This window comes from Myxocyprinus asiaticus, chromosome 8 (genome assembly GCF_019703515.2).
Source record: "Myxocyprinus asiaticus isolate MX2 ecotype Aquarium Trade chromosome 8, UBuf_Myxa_2, whole genome shotgun sequence".
Classification (NCBI taxonomy): domain Eukaryota; kingdom Metazoa; phylum Chordata; class Actinopteri; order Cypriniformes; family Catostomidae; genus Myxocyprinus; species Myxocyprinus asiaticus.
In genome coordinates this window covers 3,829,807-3,851,918 of record NC_059351.1, presented here as the reverse complement: position 1 = coordinate 3,851,918, position 22,112 = coordinate 3,829,807, and the positions used below count along the sequence as shown (strand labels likewise).

Below are 22,112 nucleotides of genomic sequence, written 5' to 3'. Positions count from 1 at the left end.
GGATGGTCTGGAGCTCTCTGTTATATAACCCGCACAATAAGCTCATGCTAATATAAATGAATGCCGGAGGTACTGGATATGTGTTTCTAAACTTGGAACACAGGCTCAGCATATGTGACTTTCTGTAGTTTAAATATAAGCAGTGATATGAGAAGTCTCCTCTCCATAAACATAAATAGATTGATGTAAAAAGCAGAACAGAAGCCCACAGGCTTTTTTTGAGAGATAAAACTTTTCCTTCTGATGTCGTCCTCAGATTTACAGATTTTAATAAAAAAAATTATTATTGAATGGCCGTTCATGCAGAGTCAAGTTTTGCATCTCTGCACTTTTAATTTTCCTATGTATATGTGCTAGATGGATAGATTTGACCATACAACACATCTTACTGTTTTTTTCTTTGTCAGCGTCTCGCATATGCACACCATTTTTTAATATGTGTTTAAGTTAAGTTAAGAGTGTCACCTTTTGAAACAAATCTTGAGACATCTGCATTTTGTTCCATTCAATGTGCAGCGTATAGCTTTTTCAAACCCAATGACAAGTTCTATCTGAGCAGCCATACGGTACTCTCATGCAGTTTCAGATTCAACATTTTGTCATAAAAATCCATGGTACACAAAAAGAGATTTTTAGCAGAATGTTCTGATCTTTTACACACAACGAGAGTATATGTTGTTTAAAAATCATCTTTAAGAGAAGCAAAATTAGGCTAACAAAATTAGAACATGCCTCTTGCACACGGTTCACATATAAAAAAGCCATAATTAAACTCCAGTAATTTTTTATTTTTTAATCTATATTTTCTAACAAAATGACCTGTATCCACAGTGTTTACAAATTTGTACATAATACAACAGAGCACAGGGTCAGAAAAAACAACACAAAATAATGACACTCTGATTACGTGGACACAAGTGAGTTTAGAACACGCTAACAACTGTAATATCTATTAAAAAAAAGTCACTGTGAAAGATTGTGTCTATGAATTCTACCTTGAATATAAGTTACTGTTGCACTGGTAAGGGAAACAGAAACATAGCAAACAGATAAACTTATTTAACTCTAAAGTATTAATATTAAATGATGCCAAAATATTGTTAGGAATGAAAAAGGATGAAGGACTTCCAAAGGGATTACGCCGCCCTTACATGGTATTGAGAATGTTTGTACTGCTGCACATGAACCATTAATCAGACACATTTCTAACTTTTGTGAATATGTTGACAGTGCTAGCACACACAGTATACTTTTTACATAAACCAACCCAAGTGCTCGGTCAAGACACAGTGTTTAAAGACATAAAATTTCACCCTAACAGCTTGTCCAAGTGTCTGCATGTTTGTTTGAAAAGTCACATTTCAAAAATACATAATTTATTCAAGGTTTTCTTTTTTGTTGTTGTTGTTAATTATTGTAACAACTGTTCATGTTAATCTCAGAACGATGAGTAGAGGAAGGAATCAACTTTGGTGGTAAACACTTCTCACACTCAATCAAGTGGTGTTGTTTTATTATATTAACTTGTCTAAAAACAATGAAAGAAAGCAAATGCAATGCTATTATGATTATGTGAAGTCTTTTGAAACTGCCTCAATGAAGTTCGGCGCAGACATGAGAATGGTAAAGGTGCAGATGATGGAGAAAAGTGAAAACGCCACCAGACAGAGCCGATCCACGACTGCTGCTGCAAATTTCCACTCACTGCAGATTGCCTCTGCCTCATCCTGGTCACGGAACCGTTGGGCGATGTACATCACCTCCGCCAGGATGCGATGGATCTCCTGCTCACCTGCAAACATCCTAACTGCCTCCCGCTGTTCCTCGTTGGGCGACCCACAGACTCGCCCTCCACTGCAAGACACACCAGAGTCGCTGCTGGGTGGGCAGCAAGCACTGTCAATGGAGTGGTAGCCAAAGTACAGGTTCATGTGACCATTGGTGTTGGAGTTGGTAGAGGATGGCTGTACAGGCATCACCCCCATCTGAATGCTGCTAGCACTGGCATGGTGTGCTGGAGAGTGGTCATATGTGTGGTTGGCTTTCCGTTCCTCGCCCGGCTTCTTCATGCGCAAAAACCAGGCACACCAGTTGAGCAGGATCACCCGCACCTGAGAAGAAAAGGAAGAAGCTTCTAAAAGATATTCTAAAAGGTTTTCTGATTGGTTGATGAGGCATTCAAATCATTCCACTCTGTATGATGATAAATTGCTATGTGAAGTCAGTGTATTTCAAATGATTATGGGAGAACGTGTCCAGTAAAGGCCCAGGTGTGTTTAAAGATTCAGGCGTGCTTCAAGCTGAGGGTGCTTCCCACTAGACATGAACTAAATAAGCAACACCAGGCAGCTGTACCTAAGAGTTCTTTTCTTCTTCTAAGAGTAGCAGAGGAGACATTAAAAATGAATACAAAATAGACCTAATTACCTCTCCAGTGAGAAACCATGATGCACTAGAGTCATTGCAAAACTTTCAAGAAGCTCACCCACACTGGGTATATTTCAGAGCACAAGACATTTTTCTCATATTTTAAAAATCAATTTATCTTGTGGGATTTAAGGCTAGTTGCTTTCGGGTAGAAAGCAGTATTTCAAAGGAATAGTAAACTCTTTCTTTTTTCTGCGGAACACAAGGAAAGATATTTTGATGGATATGTGAGATGTTTTTGTTCATACAACACAAGTCAATGGGGTCTAAAACTTTCAAGCTCCAAAAATGACATACAGTAAGGAGAGCATAATAAAATTTAAACCTCCTGAGACCCCTGCATGACTGCTGTGTGCATTGTCCATTTCCCCTTTTGATTTGAAACTTGTACCACCTAATAAACAAGCACTGATGAGTGGTAATGGCGTAGTGGGCTAAAGCACATAACTGTTAATCAGAAGGTTGCTGGTTTGATCCCCACAGCCACCACCATTGTGTCCTTGAGCAAGGCACTTAACTCCAGGGGGATTGTCCCTGTAGTAATTGCACTGTAAGTTGCTTTGGATAAAAGCATCTGCCAAATGCATAAATGTAAATGTAAGCAAAAAAAAAAAGTTTTCCTTAAAATTGATGTCCACATATGTGGACAGTGGGACTAAGTTGTGAAATAGTACAAAGTAATACCAAGCTATAGAATGTCTGAGTTTTATCATCAAATAGTTTATTATGTTGATCCTGATAAGGGCCAATGGGGGAATTTGGCCAGGACACCAGGGTTACACACCTACTCTTTATGAGAAATGCCCTGGGATTTTTAATGACCACAGAGAGTTAGGACCATCGGTTTAACGTCTCATCCAAAAGACAGTGCCTTTTTACAGTATAGTGTCCCACATCACTATACTGGTGCATTAGAACCCACTAAGACCACAGGGTGAGCACCCCCTGCTGGCCTCACTAACACCTCTTCCAGCAGCAACCTAAGTTTTCCCCATGAGGTCTCCCATCCAGGTACTAGCCAGGTTCAACCCTGCTTAGCTTATGAAAGAATGACTTAACCTCCAGTGTGCTGTCTGTCTGGTCTCAGAACAGTTTGAAACGCACCTTATTTTCATCTAAATGTGACTCCTTTTTCACTATAAATCTTGCCATCTGCAGTCTGGCATCATGATTTGAAGCTCAGTTACACTTCCTCACCATGCACTGTGCATTTACAGTGCTCTGCACATGTGTCAAATGCGAAGAAGTGTAACTGACCTTCAAATCATGATCACGCTTAAAGTGTTGGACCCCAATGATTTGCATTGTATGTATAAAAACACCTCAAATCTGCATTAAAATATCTTTGTTTGTGTTCCGCAGAAGAAAGTAAGTTTGAGACGGCATAAGGGTGAGTAAATAATGAGAGGATTACTGTGAGATTTTTTGGGTGAACAATTTCTTTAAGTTTAACATTAATTAAATATAAATAGTTCAGACTTCAGTTTCAAAAAACGTAGTACTTAATTTTTACTTCAAAAATATAATTGCAGAATAACAGTCTATTAACCACTTTGTGGTTCCCACTAGATAGTTTCATGACTAGTATTTTGTATTCTTGCATGTGTTGCATGGCATGCATATGTAAGGGACTTTTTTTATGTTGCACAACTCAACAGTATAAAATGATGACAAATAACATTCCTCTCTCTCGATCTTATTGTTTTCATGCTAGTGGTGCCCTGATGTTGCCTGATAAAAACAAAAGAGTCTCTACTCACCCATCTTGGCATCTTGCCCCCCTGTGGATCATGATGATGAAACTGCAGAACGAGGACGGTGACAACAACTGACAAGCCCACAATCATCATAGTGCTGGCAAAGTACTGAGCTACACAGAACCAAAGAAGACACAACAAAAACACATTTTTTATGTGAAAATCTGGGATTTGAATTCCAATTTAATTTTGGAAATTATGTTTTAGGATTTTGAAAATAATTAAAACCAAGAGACATGGATCATTACATTTTACACAAAATTCTGGATCACATGTGAGCTTAAATACATGCTGTCATTAAAGGAAAAAAGGGACCAACAAATACTAAAATTTTTTGAAATTCATGCTCAATTTTGCACTTGAATTATTCTGATATCATTTGCAATGGTAAAATATATATATATATATATATATATATATATATATATATATATATATATATATATATATATATATATATTAGACAAATGCAAAATAGAAGCATTTTCACTAGTGGTCTCAGATGTATGGACCCCACTGTATATTGTCTAAAACTGACTTTTGTAAAAGATTTATACGCAAAATGTTGGTGCTCGAACTATACATGGATTCTCCTCTTTGTAAAGTATGTGGTAGTATAAAGCATTAAACCAATCTTTTTTTAAAAAAAAAATATGATCACACTTTTCAGACCATCAACTAATAATCTTAATGAAGTACATGACTTACCTATGAGAGGAACAGAGTCAGAGGTGGCTGGCATAATCTCAGCCACCAGCAGCATGAAGACTGTTAATGACAGAAGGACTGTGATCCCTAACAGAAGGGGAAATTGAAGGGAAGCATAAAATTACTTGAAGTTCAATCATGAAACTCTATAGTAAATGGCGAAAACTGATTAGTTCTTTTAACTTTCTACCTCTTAGCCAATCGTCTTGTTTAAGCGTGATGTGTTCAGCCAATCCACTTGCATACTGCCTCTGACTAATATTTAAATTGCTCAGTTTTCTAGATAAGCCGGTTTCATTGCAGGGCGCTGCAAGAGTTTTTCTCTGAAACCCACCTCCACCCCAGCTTCACAGGTCTAGATCTGCCACTTTTACAGGTCTAGATCTGCCACTTTTACTGTATGTCTAATTGTGCAGCAGCATGTCTTGTGTTTGTATAATTGTGCAACAGCAGCATCGTAGCAGATCTAGTCCACCAAGACCAAATCCTATCAATAGTCATTCCCATATTAACATGCTAAATCATTCCGAGTGTTGTCATGACTGAAATAATGTCTTCCCTTCATGTGTGTGAATGAATGTCATCTTCAATTTTTGCACCTGCTACCAATTTGATACTAAATACTGTATTTCTTTTACAAATGTTGCCAAAATATTAGTTGTCAGAACGTTTTGGAAAAGTTATGGAGATTTCCATTTCATACACTGTTCATTGGCATTTATCATGTGTGGTGTTACAATGTAACATTAACCACGATCCTGTATTCGGTTGTTTGTGTGAACGTTCATCCATAGACGGCTGAAAATGTCAGGAATGTGGCGAGCAAAACATTAGCCTGCAGCAGCACAAAAGAAATGGGCAACACTTTATAATAACTACATGGTATAAAGTATTTGTAAAGCATTAGTTTGTAGTTAATTGATCATTAATAAATGATTGTTCCTACATTATTAATACATTAATAAGCTACATATAAATAGTATGTTATTAGTTTCTATTCAATTTAGCAAATGATTTATTATTGTTTAATAAGTTCATATATAGGCAGTTTGATAATGTTTTCTTTTATCCATAGTAAACTTTTTAATCATAACTAACTGATGTATTTTAGTTGATGCAAACCAGTGGTAAAGAAGTGTTTATGAGAACATAAAGAAAGCATACATTCATAATTAAAAAAGATATTAAATATGTAGTGAATTGGATACACATTTCTGCTTAATTAATGTGTATATTAATGTTTTAGGAACACTTACTATTAAATCAATTAATGCTTAATAAAGGTTGTAATAAAGCACTTACTAATGGCTAGCTAAGCAGTTTGTGTGACCTAATCTAAAGTGAGAACTATACATGCCTAATTGAACATTTATTAACATAGTTCAACAGTAAGTATGGCCAGCTGGCCCAGGGCCAGTGTGAGAGTTTCACCCTTTCGGACTCCAGCCAGGTCTCCTAAGCAACCAAATTGGCTCGGTTGCTAAGGAGGGTGGAGTTACATGGGGCAACCTCCTCGTGGTCGCGATTAGTTGTTCTCGCTCTCAATGGGGCACGTGGTAAATTGTGCGTGGATTGCGGAGAGTAGCATAAGCCTCCACATGCTGTGAGTCTCCGCGGTGTCATGCACAGCAAGCCACGTGATAAGATGCAGGGATTGATGGTCTCAGAAGCAGAGGCAACTGAGACTTGTCCTCCGCCACCCGGATTGAGGTGAGTAACCGCGTCACCACAACGACCTACTAAGTAGTGGGAACTGGGCATTCCAAATTGGGGAGAAAAGGGGATTAAAAAAAACAAACAAACCATTAATTAAGTTTAAATGTAAATGCAATTAATTACATAAACAATTTCTTTATTTACCATGAATTCATGCCTTGTTCATGTTAAAAAACCTTATCAAACTGCCTACAAATGAACTTATTAAACAATAATAAATCATTTGCTACAGGGAATATAAACAAATAACAAACTATTTGTATGTAGCTTAATAATGTAGGAAGAGTAGTTTATAAATGATCAATTGACTATAAACTAATTCTTTACAAATATTTTATACCATGTAGTTATTATAAAGTGTTACCAAGAAATGTGGTCTCAACAACGTGTTCTCTGGCCTAAACCGATGCCTCACCTATAATTAAAACATCATAGCCATAAAATCTCACTGGATTATTCACATTTATATCATCAAGTGCAAAAATCACACAGACGTTTCTTCCTGCAGGTCATCATGCTGTTGAACTCCAACATCAAATAACACTATAATCGAAATCCTACCCAATCTCTTCGAACCATACTTCATTAATCGCAAGACACTGTAATTAATTACTGCCTATTTATTGCATATCATCAAGCACATGACACAAATGAATATAATTATTGCGTCTGTCACTGCCTTATGTCTTGTGTTTAAGTACTTTGCACATTCATAAAGCTGTCAACTGTTTATACAGTAATTTGCATATTTTGTATAATGGATAAATGTGTTCCAACAGTGTTAATGTCTCATGTGCTTTGCACATTTGTCAATCAGTGAATTATGTGTATAGTAAATTTGTATAAGACAGACTGTATACGATCATTGCACTGGAATATGGCATGTGTATAGTGAAGTGATAAAGTAATTTGAAAGATGAAAAAAATGGGGTGGTTCAAACGACAGAAGTATGTTATATTGCTTCAGGGCCATGTTGTGCAGTAGACCAGAGGGATAAATGTGTAGATATGATATGTGAGAGGAAAAAAGATTGTAACATTTTACCCAGTGATATCTTCTCTCCAGAATCCGCAGGCAGCAGGAACACTAGCAGAGCCAGACCAGAGATGAGCACACAGGGAATGAGCAGGTTAAGACCATAGTACAGTGTTCGCCTGCGCATCGTTACGGTAAATGTCACATCAGGGTACGGCTCTTTACAGCATTCATAATACAGCTCATTACGCTTTCCAGGGACACCTGCAAACACATGCACACACACGCACAGGATCACTTTCAGCCCTATGTCATACATTAGCAGGATGGCTAAACGTAATTCCTAAGAAGGACGTAAAAGTGAGACTGTCATTAACTGATAGCCTAGACCATCATTCTTGTGACAAGACTAAACCTCTGAAAGGAATTTTACATGACCTTTTAGTACAATCTAAAGCAAAAACACAAGCATCAGTCATAATTTATTCTCTGTTTTTGTCCTTGATCTGTGTTCAGCACACTGATATTTGCTTTTTATTTTGCAAATTTTTTGCAAAGTAATCCACTGAATCCTGGTGGCCTCCAAAGAATGTAAATAAATATTTCAATCCATCAAAGTCAAACAAGCCTGAACAAAGTTTAAATAAAATGAAACACAGCCTTGTCGTCTGTAATGTGCCATAAAAACACAATGCAAATTCCAAAATGCACAAAAAACATTTAGACAAAAACTTTATTTCTACCATTTACAAGAGTGAAGGGAAACAATTACATGTAGCAAATGAAACAGAATCTTAATCTGTAAGGGTCAGACAGCCCTCCTCTACAACTGATTAAAAATGAAATCAAAATTGTAATTACTCAAAGTAAGCGGGTGGAGGAAAAGCTTTCATCAGGGTTTCACGCTGTGAAATGACTGGTCACAATTGTCATGGTACTCAGAGATAATCACATCAAAGCAAATTGTCAGTTTGAGTCATTTAACTGATTAAAAAAGACTTACCTGAGTGATGTGGTTGCGTGTGTGTGTGTGTGTGTGTGTGTGTGTGTGTGTGTGTCCGTGTGTGTGTGGAGCAGGAGGGGACTGCCATTTATAATCAAATCTGCCATCTAGATTGTGCCACTGATGGAAAATATACACAGAACTCAGAAAAGGATAACAATTTCCTTGTTGTTTGGCATCATGCATTAGGTTTTAATACAGGGGAAATACACTGATGACAAACTATTATCACATTACAATTACACATGTTTCATTTATCCAAATAATCCAGATGAAAAAAATAAAGGAACAGAAATACAATCTAGAAGAACATGTAAAGTACCCCAGTGCTGTGAAATATTAGCACTCTTGGAACAACGCTTGTTCAGTCAAATTACATGAATGAAACTAACTGTTTAATTGTACATATTGTATATGTTGATAACTCTCTGCAACAGGGTAACCAACTACAAGTGTGTGCGTGTTTCAATGCAAGTGTGTTTCCCTGCAGTGTTAAAGATGCTCATTCACAGACTGTCCATGTCACTGCAAAACCCTGGCACCTAACTGGGATTGGTGCCAGCCAAAATCAGTGCCAAAGCACTGCCAACTTCCATCAGGACCCCATCTGTCAACCAGACCCTGGGTCACATTGGCTCTGACTCAAAGGAAGAAATCTCTGACTGAGACAGAAACACTGATGGAGAGATTAAAAAGGCAGACATCATCAAATTATGACATTTCAGAACATCTGCCACAAAAGAGGACAAGGTGGAAAAGGACCACGTAAACACTCATTTGGGACAATTTGTAATATTAGGGCAAACATTTTTTATTTATTTTTTTACATTTAATTAACACATATTAATGATATTAACCCTAAAATGCATACGTGGGTCAAAATGCTTTGCTATACTTTTTACGTTTTTTGTTTTTTATCATGTGAACTAACTGTTTCCACATTATTATTTATATATAGTATATATACACCGATCAGCCACAACATTAAAACCACCTGCCAAATATCGTGTAGGTCCCCCTCGTGTCACCAAAACAGCTCTGACTTGTCGAGGCATGGACTCCACAAGACCTCTGAAGGTGTCCTGTGGTATCTGGCACCAAGACGTTAGCAGCAGATCTTTTAAGTCCTGTAAGTTGCGAGGTGGGGCCTCCATGGATCAGACTTGTTGGTCCAGCACATCCCATAGATGCTCAATCTAAATTATATCTGGGGAATTTGGAGGCCAAGTCAACACCTTGAACTCTTTGTCATGCTCCTCAAACCATTCCTGAACAATGTGTGCAGTGTGGCAGGGGGGCATTATCCTACTGAAAGAGGCCACTGCCATCATGGAATACCGTTACCATGAAGGGGTGTACGTGGTCTGCAACAATATTTAGGTAGGGGGTACGTGTCAAAGTAACATCTACATGAATGCCAGGATCCAAGGTTTCCCAGCAGAACATTGCCCAGAGTATCAAACTGCCTCCCCCGGCCTGCCTTCTTCCCATAGTGCATCCTGCTGCCATCTCTTCCCCAGGTAAACGATGCACATGCACCCGGCCGTCCACATGATCTAAAAGAAAATGTGATTCATCAGACCTGGCCACCTTCTTCCATTGCATGGTCCAGTTCTGATGCTCACGTGTCCATTGTAGGCACTTTCGGCGGTGGACAGGGGTCAGTATGGGCACTCTGACGGTCTGCGGCTACATAGCCCTTTACACAGCAAGCTGCGATGCACTGTGTGTTCTGACACCTTTCTATCATGGCCAGTGTTACGTTTTTCAGCAATTTGTGCTACAATAGCTCTTCTGTGGGATCGGACCAGACGGGCTAGCCTTTGCTCCCCATGCGCATCAATGAGCCTTGGGTGCCCATGACCCTGTCGCCGGTTCACCAGTTGTCCTTCCTTGGACCTCATTTGGTAGGTAGTAACCAATGCATTCAGCATACGGGAACACCCCACAAGACCTGATGTTTTGGAGATGCTCTGACCAAGTCATCTAGACATCACAATTTGAGTCGCTCAGATCCTTACGCTTGCCCATTTTTCCTGCTTCCAACACATGAAATTCAAGAACTGACTGTTCACTTGCTGCCTAATATATCCCACCCCTTAAAGGTGCCATTTTAATGAGATAATAAATGTTATTAACCTGTCAGTGATTTTAAAGTTGTGGCTGATCAGCATAAATATACTGTATATACTATATGTTAAAAAGAGATTGTGTTACTATCCTTATTTTAAATATGTTTTTCTTTCATTTGTTATCTTTATATGTAATTACATTCAGTATAGGCAATGTTAGATATCGTGTTTCTGATCAAATTTAAATATATGTATTAAGAAAGCTATATGCACACTCATTTAGCAGATACTTTGATCCATAGTGATTTACAGTATATTTATTATGATTAAGAGTATAGGTATTACAGTGACATTCCCCCTAGAACAACTTGGTGATTTATATTATTATTAAATAAAATGATTACATTATTATTACATTACACTAGTGTTACAATTTTCATTCAGAAAATAAGCAGTGTTTAACATACGTTTAATTTTTGACCCACGTACGCATTCTCTGGGGGAGAAGTTAGCTATGCATTCTATACTTAATTGCATTAAATTATAAAACATCCAGGAAAAGTACCGGTAGATGATTTTGTTATAGTAAACAGGATCTGACTATAGACATAAAAAAAATAGTGTCTTTCAAAGACCTGTTCTGTGTGTCTGTAAGTTTGTGTTCCCTGCAGTCCAGCAGGGAGGAGGAAACTCACTCAGCATTCAGATGAGCCAACATTCCATTTACACAGTTTTCCATAAAATAGACAGTAAAAAATTATCAATAGTGTCCCCTTAGGCAAAGAAAGAAACCATACAAACACAGCTGATCTCACACATTGATAAGCTACTGAACTGACATTTAAAATCCAAAAAGTGAGAAAAGCAAACAGATCTATACTATTATAGAGAGAATGTGTCAGGAGGGATGTGTTTGTACTTTAAAGTGCTTTCATAAAAATGGATTGGGTTCTTCACAAAATGCTCTCTTTTAAAGGTGTGGTGTGTAATTTCTGTGACAGTAGCAGAACCAAATAGAATTGCACAAATAATGATTGTTTCCAAACAGGTTTCCCAAACACTCTCAATCCGTTATTGTTCAGAAATACAGGTAGTCCTGCACCAAACCAAGACTGATCTCGCGGGATATCTGCGACAGAATGTACATTTTTTGTCTGCTTAAATTGATCTACTTTTTTCGAATTTCTGAGTGTAATGACACACTGGTGTCAGGAGCACAACCTCTCCCTCAACGTCAGTAAGACAAAGGAGCTTGTGGTGGACTTCAGAAGAAAAGACAGAGAACACAGTCCCATCACCATCAATGGAGCACCAGTGGAGAGAGTCAGCAGCTTCAAGTTCCTGGGTGTCCACATCACTGAGGAACTCACATGGTCCATCCACACTGAAGTCGTTGTGAAGAAGGCTCATCAGCGCCTCTTCTTCCTGAGACAGCTGAGGAAGTTTGGAATGAACCACCACATCGTCACACGGTTCTACACCTGCACTGTAGAGAGCATCCTGACTGGCTGCATCTCCGCCTGGTACGGCTAAAACACCGCCCACAACCGCAAAGCACTGCAAAGGGTGGTGCGAACTGCCAGACACATCATCGGAGGTGAGCTTCCCTCCCTCCAGGAAATATATACCAGGCGGTGTGTGAAAAAAGCTCGGAGGATCATCAGAGACTCCAGCCACCCGAGCCATCACTTCTGTGGTGGTGCGGGAAGTCACAATGGATGTTTTCACATTTGAGTCTTCTTTAAATCTGTGTGTGTTTGTAAGTTATTTTCCCGCTGAGCAGTCTTTTTCAAATGCAGGATAATCACCTCAGGTGAGGCAGGTCCTGTCTTTCAGAAGACCATGTTGACATGTTAATTTTGCTCATCAAAAATTTATGATTTTGAGTAAGTAGCCTAGAAAATGATTGTTTTGGCTAGGTATGCCATTTTTTTACCCTGCTGTCTAAGAAGGCTATTTCCAACGATGTGCCGACTGCTTAACGGATTAAACTATCTTTTATTCTGTGTGCACGTCATGTTTAGAATACATTAGGTTTATTGTTAATTTCCCATACGTTTTTTTTGTTTGCTTTTTTTTTACATCGTAACTGTTATTGGTTAACGTTCTTAACCGAACAGTTGTCATATCAGATCCATGGCTAATGCACGTCGTGAAATACGTGCAACTTTTCAGCGCATTTTTTTCTCTCGTAGATTTGGCTCACCTGTTAAGTAACTTTGACTTGGTGTATTCCGTTTAGAACAGGCTATTATTGTTGCTCTATTGGTCCTGCACTGTTCATACAATTGTTTTCAATAAATATGCCTGTATTCGCCAACGATGATTCAGTGAATGTGTGTCATGTTCTATATTTAATGTACAATGATCATAATGCAAGGCATGCACGTCACAGATAAGCAGAATTTAGCGTTGGATTTGAAATAGATTAAGTACTTTAAATGGGTCGCATACAATTTTTTTTTTTTTACTGTTTTCTGAAGGTTTCTTACTTTTTAGACTAGTCGACTTCAAAATTTTAATTTAAACGTCAGTGAAATTTCGTTTCTCACATCCCTAGTTACGGTAGCCAGCTGATACATGATAGCTGTGCAGTGTGTAAACCTCACTCTCCTGGTCTTAAAGCCCAAAGTATACTTCGCCTGTCTGCGATTCGCGACGGCATGCGCACAGTCCACGTGACATAATTTTCGTCATCATTCTGTCCCTGTGGACTGTGCCTTAAGAGACACACTAGCGACCGAGGCTAGAGGTCATGGCTTTATAGCCTCCTTGTTAGTGCATCCGACTCTCATGCCGGGGACCGCCATTTTGAATTCTGCTCTGGGTGAGTCGAGTAGGACCGGTGATACGAGTTTGGAGTACAGTACAGTTCAACACGTGCATCTTTGTGTGCAAGACATTAGCAACATGAGAAAACATCATCTGAATGAAACATTTGAGTACTTATTGATAACATTATTGAGAATTTTAATAAACTTGTAACCCTGACAGTACTGAGACCAAAACTGTTCTTTAACTTCTTTGCAAATGTAGTATCTCACTAGCCGGAGATCAAATGGGATGTGACATCAAAGGCACAGCATGGGTGATTTTCAGGGTATGAATATTCGCCGCATGGTGGGAATTTAGAATTAGGCACATTCAAAGCTAATATGCCGATTTCCCATGAAACCATGTTGCTCAATCTGATGCCCCTGGTTGCTCTGTGAGGCTGTTCAAACAATGTTTTCAAAGTGCCTCAGAGCCAGGATGTTCACAATTTTTTAAAGAATTCAACCTATGAATGCCTTATAATTGTCTCTGTATATTAAGGGATTAGTTTGCATAACAATTTTAGTTCTGTTATCATGTACTCTCCCTCATGTCATTCCATACTCCTATGACTTCCTTGATGTGATACATCTAAAGGCACCATATTTGATTTGAGAGCTACAGTCAAATAACATCTTAAATATTGGTTGACAGCACACGCTCGCATTTACTTTTATTACATGGAAAAGAGCAGTTTATTCTTCAAAAATGTACCTTTTGTGTTCCATAAAAGAAATAAAGTCAAAGGTTTGGAATGAGGGTGAGTTTTTAAGATGGGACAGGAAAAAGGATTTGAATATCAAATGAAAAAAATAAAATAAATAAATACACACATCAGCTTTTCATTTTAATTCACAGGGTCTCTTACCCACTAAATCCCACTCTCCATTGGGGATGTATGCAGAGATGTCCACTGCCTGCATCTGTAGGTCCAGTAGCCAGCCGTTATGAGTCCAAGAGCCAAACTTCAGGTCACACTTTTGTATATCAAATGGGAACCAGCGCACATCTATGTAACATGTACTCTTCAGGATACCTGCAAAGTCACACACAAACATATACAGTATGTGCTTAAGGGTAACATATAATGTGCCAACCAAGCAATTGCCATTAAGATGAATGAGAATGCTAACAAACAGCTGAGGTATTATAGACCTCCTTGGGCTAATACACTATCCACTTGTTTAGAATTCAATGCTCTGAATAACTGCAAAACTCATGTATACTCTTTTAGGTAATTCCAGCCTTACAGCAACATTCATAGATTCTAACAGATCAATCTTAGAAAGATTTACCAGACCAAAACAGGGTTTAAGGGCTTAAATGTGTGGTGGATAGAGGCTCTAGAAGATATGACCAAAGTTCAGCCAAGAAACTCTATGCGGCACAAGCTAAAAGGTACTTTGAACCTGTTATCTTTTTGCCAGTTGGCTCGCTCACATGTGACATGTTAAGCCAGTCTGGCCACATGGTGTGAGCTGATTGGTCCTTTGACATGTAATCTGGTGGCCAATCAGCATGGTTTCATGGCAGCACGCTGCGAGAGTTTTTCCTCTGAAACCCACCTCCACATGGCTAAATCTGCTACATGGGGAATGATTGTATGTCTGTTTGTGCAGCAGCATGCATTACTTGCTAGATGCAGCATGTCTTGCGATTTGTCTAATTGCACAGCAGCAGCAGCATGTCCACATGCTTAACTCAGCATGTCTGTGTATGTTCATGCAGTAGCAAGTCTCAGTACTTGCTCTGCAGCAGCAGAAGCAGCAGCAGCAGCAGATACAGTCCGCCAAGAATAATATACAATCAATATGTCATACCCAGATTAACATGCTACTGTAAATCTTTCCGAGACTTTTCATGACTGAACTTGTTTTGTGGGGTGGTAAGGACACTTCTTACCTGGTGGAATGTACTGGCATGAGCCTGATGCATTAACCAGGACATTCGTATGGAAGGTGGCATCAAACCTCTCATCGGCACTACAGAGAAGAGTGCAAAAAAGAGCAAAACAAACTTCAATATTTTTTGTATTTTTTTAACTATAATAGTTGCTGAATTGTTAACCATCCTGTAGTCTGCATAAAGTGACACAGAAATAAGACATTCAAACGCTAGAGATATCTGAGTAAAATGTGGCTTTGTTTGATGCGGTTGGTCATTATCCAACTTAAAATTGTTCCTATCCCGGTAGCTCTTTCTAGAATAATATCTATGTCTTTGTCCAATTGCGTTTCTCTGGACTCCTACAAGAATAATTTTCCTTATATTAAAATGTCAAATTAAATAAGACAGTGTGGTTACCAAGAAGCAGTTGCATTATTCAAAAATCTATTCATTATTAATCATACAGGCCAAAGCACCATCAGGAGGATGATTAAGAAATGAAATTCAGGAAAATCTCAGCAGAGACTAAAGCTTAGAATTAGGCTGATAATACCTTCATTAAATAATGTCATGAATCCTCTGTGATATTGAGGACTTAACATTAGTATATAAGAGGTACCCAATATGGTCTTAAATCTTTCTATGTTATTATACACATGTACTGACATTTTATTTGGCACATTAGCCAATTAAATGAGTAACTACACAGAAATTGTATGTGCAAATACCAACATGCAGTCTTCACTGCCAAGATAGCAATAATAGTAATATTTCCTGATAAAAGTATTGCTTACTTTGTGAGAACATGCTCTTATGACATTCCTTCCGATCTTAAACTTGTCATAAAAGTCTTCACAAAGTCAGAGAAGTCAACATCCAATTCAAAGTCCCATAGAGTCTATAACTTTGTCTCTTAACAACATTGCCAAGATAATGGAGCTGATAATATTCTGCTTCTTAGAAGGCTGTCATTTTTAATGGTAGTTTTGGCAGATTTCTTTGTGCCAAAGTGAAGAGACACTGTCTGGCTAACAGCCATGAGACAGGAGTAGAAAAAAAATCTCACATTATGAGACTTAAATAATTTTTTTGACAACAATTAGCTCAAGAGCCAATTTGCTAATTGCTCAAATCGGTCTGTGTTAGTAAAATTCGAAACACTTCCCCAGTGGCAAAACCTGGAAGTGTTGTTAAACATATGGGCATGTGTGAGCTCCAGTTTCCGAGTGAAACGTCAACAGAATGGCACCAAAAGAGAATTGCATTTTTAGTTGTAAATTATGTCATACAGTCAGCAGGAATTCATATTTTATTTACCCTACCCCTTTTATTTACCCAACCCCTACCCCTATTTACCTTATACCTAACCATCGGTGGAGTAAATGTGTAATTTTAGAATGAAAATGCAACCTCTGAATCACGCTCATCATTGCTTATGTGAACATGATTACTTTCTGGTTTCCATGGGACCAGAACCTGCATCTCTACCAGTAGCGCCGGAGGGAAAGGAGAACGCATCTAAATTGATGCAAAAATGTCTTTAATTGGGCAGAATGGGGTCGATTTCAGGGTACATGTACAAGCAACATGTTGGTTTCCCAAGTGATTGTGTTTTAATGACTGAATGCTCTTTTGTTTTTGGAGTTAGTAGCTGTCGTCATATATTTTAGTGTTGGTGTGAAAAACAGGTTTATTGTCTAGCTAAGAAAAGCAGTGCTTCTTTGACCACCTCCTCTTGCCTCTCTGAGATAACATGAAGTTGACAACGCCCCCTGGAGAACTATGCATCAATCAACCTTAAACAATACTTTGTTCTATTAGGTAACACAGTCATAAAGTAGACAATCAGATTCATAAAATTCACTGTTATGTACCCTAATGCAATGACAATAGTAGCAGAAGGAATGGTTGAATCGCATCTGCATGTGTTAGCTTCTATTTACCCTTTACATTTTATTTCACAGATGTCCGATGGCACAGATGTCTCCAGTTTAATGCACCTGACCATTACCATCATCATTGGATATTTTAGCTAAATCAGAATCAGAATCAGAATGAGATTATTGCCAAGTATGCTTACACATACAAGGAATTTGTCTTGGTGACAGAAGCTTCCAGTACACAACAATACAAAAACAGCAACAAGACTTTTAAAATAATAAAAATTTAATAAAAAATAGCTAAATATTGAAAAGAAAAAAGTATATATAGAATACACAATAGACAAAAAAAATAAAAATAAATATATATATATATATATATATATATATATATACACACACACACACACACACACATGTACATACATATACACACACATACACATATATATATATATATATATATATATATATATATATATATACATATATATATATATACATATATATATACACACACACACACACACACACACATACATACACATACACATATACATACATATACACATACATACATATACACATATATACACAAATACACGTATATGAATGTATATACAGACATATACATACATAAGCAAATTGAAGGGGATCTAGAAAGGGTCCAGTGATGTCTTTCAGGTGGGCCAACACCAGTCTCTCAAATTACTTCATGACCACAGATGTCAGGGCGACAGGTCTGTAGTCATTAAGTCCTGTGTTTTTTGGTTTCTTTGGGATGGGGATGATAGTGGAACATTTGAAGCAGCATGGGACTTCACACTGCTCCAGTGATCTATTGAAGATCTGTGTGAAGATGGGGGCCAGCTGGTTAGCACAGGATCTAAGACATACAGGCGAAACGCCATCTGGGCCCTGTGCTTTCCTTATCCTTTGTTTTCGAAAGACGCGGCACACATCATCTTCATAGATCTTAAGTGCAGGTTGAGTAGCAGGAGGGGGGAGGAGGGGGGTTGCAGGAGGTGTTGCTGTTTGTGTGAAGTGAAGGTCAGAGCAGGTGTGGGGTGTGAGACTGGGCCTTTCAAATCTACAGTAGAACACATTTAGGTCGTCAGCCAGTTGTTGGTCCACCACAGGGTTGGGGGTAGGAGTCCTGTAATTCGTAAATTGTTTCATGCCACTCCACACTGATGCACACTAAATGCATTCTGCCTTGTTATAAGTCAGACAGCAAAGTCAGCATGTTCCCAATCTCTCCTGCTTGTTCCATCTGAACATGGTGGCATGATGTTTTAACTAATGACTTCTGCTAAGAGGACCATTGTAATTGGCAGGATGATACAAGTGGGCATACGCAATATTTTATGGTGCACATGATCTGGCATTTCAGATAGACAGAATCAAGATGATGTGGATTAAAAGCTCTTTTCATCCAAATAGGAAGTGGCTGTAATGCAGATTTGGGAAGAGTTTGACACTCTGACAAGCAGCGACAAAATAAATTTGATAATTCAGATTTATGAAGCAGGACCAAACAGAGGGCAATTACTCTGGAGTCATTTGACACAAAACAAATCTTTTTTCTTACAGACATATTCAATTGCAACTGTAATGTTCCATGACAAATGTGCTGTAATTAAAACCAAATTATTATTGAGAATATGATGTTATTGTTGTGGTGGTATTATTATTATTATTATTATTATTATTATTATTGTTTAAATAAACTGTATTTGGAGTCCTTGGGCCAATCTAGACCAACAAAGTAACAAATAAAGTGACATGTTGTTCATAATTTTTGACACATTATTAAGCAAATTAATAACAGTGCAACTTGAATGGACTGATGAGTAACGATTAGGTGTAAACTCTACTCTCTAAATAATAAAGCAGTAAACATTTCCTGAAGTAAATGTCTCTTGATTCAGCTAGAACAGAGTTTCCCAAACGGAGGCTTGCGAATCCTTAGGGGTTTGTGAGAGAACTTAATGGGGTTTGTGAGAGAGTGAAGAGATTATGTACAAAAAAAGATTTACGTAATTACACGTATTTAAGAAACATTTATGGATAATTCCCAAAGCTGTCCGTAATTTGACAAATAAAACACAACTTAAACCAAGCACGTCAATTTTCCTTTTAACCATCCTTGTGTCTATGCGGCTTCACTCTGTGGCATAATATTTATATAATATATAATACCACAAAAATGAATTTTAACTTGCCCCTCCTTTTGTTTAAAAAAGCAAGAAATCTGGGTTACAGTGAGGCACTTCCAATGGAAGTTAATGGGGGCCAATTTCTGAACATTAAAATACTCACTGTTTCAAAAATATAGCCAGAAGACAAACAATATGCATATTATATGTGATAAAATCACTTACTAACCTTCATATTTCTGCCTTTAAACCCGCCAAAAATTGGCCCCATTCACTTCTATTGTAAGTGCCTCATTTTTTGCTTTTTTAAAAGAAAACTATGGACAAGTTGAAATTTATTCTTGTGGTAATCAACATTATGCCACAAATGCTGTTTGAGTTTAACTTGTATTGAACCCAGGTTATTCCTTTAAATACAGTTAGGAAACTCTACTTGGTGCAGGCCGATGGGTTGCAGCACATCTCCAACAGCAGCAGCATACTGACTAATTTCAAGCAGCAGCAGCAGTATGCGTAAAGCAGATCTACAGTAGTCTGCCAAGACCAAACCTACTCCAATGTAATTTCCGTGAATAAAATCTTTTATAAACTACTCCGAGAGTTGTCCTAACTGAAATACTTTTATTATCTGCAATGCAATCATGTTTTTGAATTAACCTTAGAGTCATTAACCTGACATTGTTTACCCTGTAGTCCTGAAAAACAATAGGTGATAGCTGTACCTCATTGGGCTGTTAAATGCTTGTGCATTGGTTCAGTTCACTTCAGAAACCAACCAGATGACAGAGGCTTCTGCTGGGTCTTAAAGGTTTCGTTTAGGTGGCCAGCTACTATTTACTTGCACGGCTACCTAAAATTGTAAAATATAATGTATGATTTCCTAAAAATTATTTCTAGAACAATTGGACATCCAAAAGTTTTCTTTTGAATTTCAGATGTTGTAAAACTCCTTCACAACAGATTCCCAGGCAATTTTGCTCCTGTTTGATTAGTGTGTGTTTATTCAAATTTTGGATAAATCCGTGTCAGTTTTCTATAGAGTTCTGTGAGCACAGATTGTGTGTGGGCCTGGTCATAAACACAATGTGTAATGATAATGTACTGCAGAATTCACATATAATTCTTTGACCTCATAAATGTGGAGCAAATATTTATGAGGAGCATGCATTCTTGCTGAATACCACAAAGAACTGTGATGTGGAAAGAAAAGGGTGACGGTTTTGTAATCAGCGCAGTTTGACCTCCGAGGTCTGTCTAAATAATACATCACACTGCATCTGTCCACTCTCAGCACACACAAACACAGCATAACTACAAACTGTACACTGGCCAGTGCTCAAACTTACAGCATTTGGAAACATGAAGAGAGAGTATGTTTGTTGCTGGGAGATTACTGGGTAGTACGAGTGCACTGGTACCCACAACATATGGTAATAATTATATTATTATCTAATATTGTATATTTTTGTATAGCTGATGTTGTAATATTTCAATAATGCAATTATTAACTGATGTTTCACAATTCCATTTCTAAAGATATTGCATCGATACTCTAAATATTTATATGTGTATTTATATCCTTTTCTACAGTTCAATAAATGAAGTCATCTAAAGGTGTCTTTACACTGCTAACTCATATGGCTCTGTGCCACCTTCAAATTCTGCAAGATGCAATACTGCATAAACGCTGGACCAAAATTTGCCATAGGCTCTAACTTGTCTCATCCCCTAGTATCAGAGGTGGCTTTGATGCAGCTTTGGTTCTGTTTAACTGAAATGCCACATTGAAGCCACCTTAAAGAGATAGTTCACCCAAAAATTAAAATTCTCTCATCATTTACTCACCCTCATGATATCTCAGGTGTGCATAACTTTCTTTCTTCTGCAGAACATATTTGAAGAAAAATAGAAAAATATCTTAACTCAGTAGGTCCTTAAAATGCAAGTGGATGGTGATTTAACTTTTGAAGCTCCAGAAATCACAGACAGTCAGCATAAACGTCATCCATATGACTCCAGTGGTTAATGTCTTCTAAAGTGATATGCTTTTGGTGCGAAAAAAGATAAATATTTAAGAACTTTTCAACTATAAACAAATGCTTCCGGTAAGCTTCACGAGTGAGTGGATTTTAAGCGGTCTCTCGTGTGACGTATTCACGTTGCCATGATACAGACGTAATCTCACGTTTTTCTCTTGGTTGAGACATCCAGAATGAGCACACAAACCCACCATAGTGAGTAAAGAATCCGATAAATACAGATCTAAACCAAAACCAACCAAGGCACTGTACAGAGTTCCTCCTTCTCACTTGTAAACAGCACTGCTCTTCTGGCTGTGACGCACGTGTGTCAATTCTTGCGTGTTTCAAATGCCAATGCAATTACTTCACACGCAGAATGGAAGCACGATTTAGAGTTTAAAAAAGTACTTAAATAATGATCTTTTTTTGCACCAAAAGCGATCGTGTCACTTTAGAATATATTAATTTAACCGCTGGAGTCGTATCGATGGCGTTTATGCTGACTGTCTGTGATTTTTGGAGCTTCAAAAGAGAAATCACCATCCACTTGAATTTTAAGGACCTACTGAGCTAAGATATTGTTCTATATTTCTTCAAATGTGTTCTGGTGAAGAAAGAAATTCATACACACCTGGGATATCATGAGGGTGAGGAAATAATGAGAGAATTTTCATTTTTGGGTGAACTATCAT

At 37.9% G+C, this 22,112-nt stretch overlaps 1 protein-coding gene across 1 annotated transcript in view; it reads right to left on the bottom strand.

Annotated features, from left to right (window-relative positions):
- Positions 1 to 778: 778 nt before the first annotated feature.
- LOC127444546 (neuronal acetylcholine receptor subunit alpha-7-like) overlaps positions 779 to 22,112 on the bottom strand; it is a 70,844-nt gene continuing 49,510 nt past the window's right edge. The window contains exons 5-10 of the mRNA XM_051703966.1: positions 15,376 to 15,455; positions 14,342 to 14,509; positions 7,654 to 7,848; positions 4,893 to 4,979; positions 4,188 to 4,297; positions 779 to 2,111 (exon numbers count right to left, since the gene is read on the bottom strand). Of these exons, the coding sequence (XP_051559926.1) occupies positions 1,569 to 2,111; positions 4,188 to 4,297; positions 4,893 to 4,979; positions 7,654 to 7,848; positions 14,342 to 14,509; positions 15,376 to 15,455 (1,183 nt within the window). The 3' untranslated portion in view covers positions 779 to 1,568. The remainder of the gene's footprint in view (positions 2,112 to 4,187; positions 4,298 to 4,892; positions 4,980 to 7,653; positions 7,849 to 14,341; positions 14,510 to 15,375; positions 15,456 to 22,112) is intronic.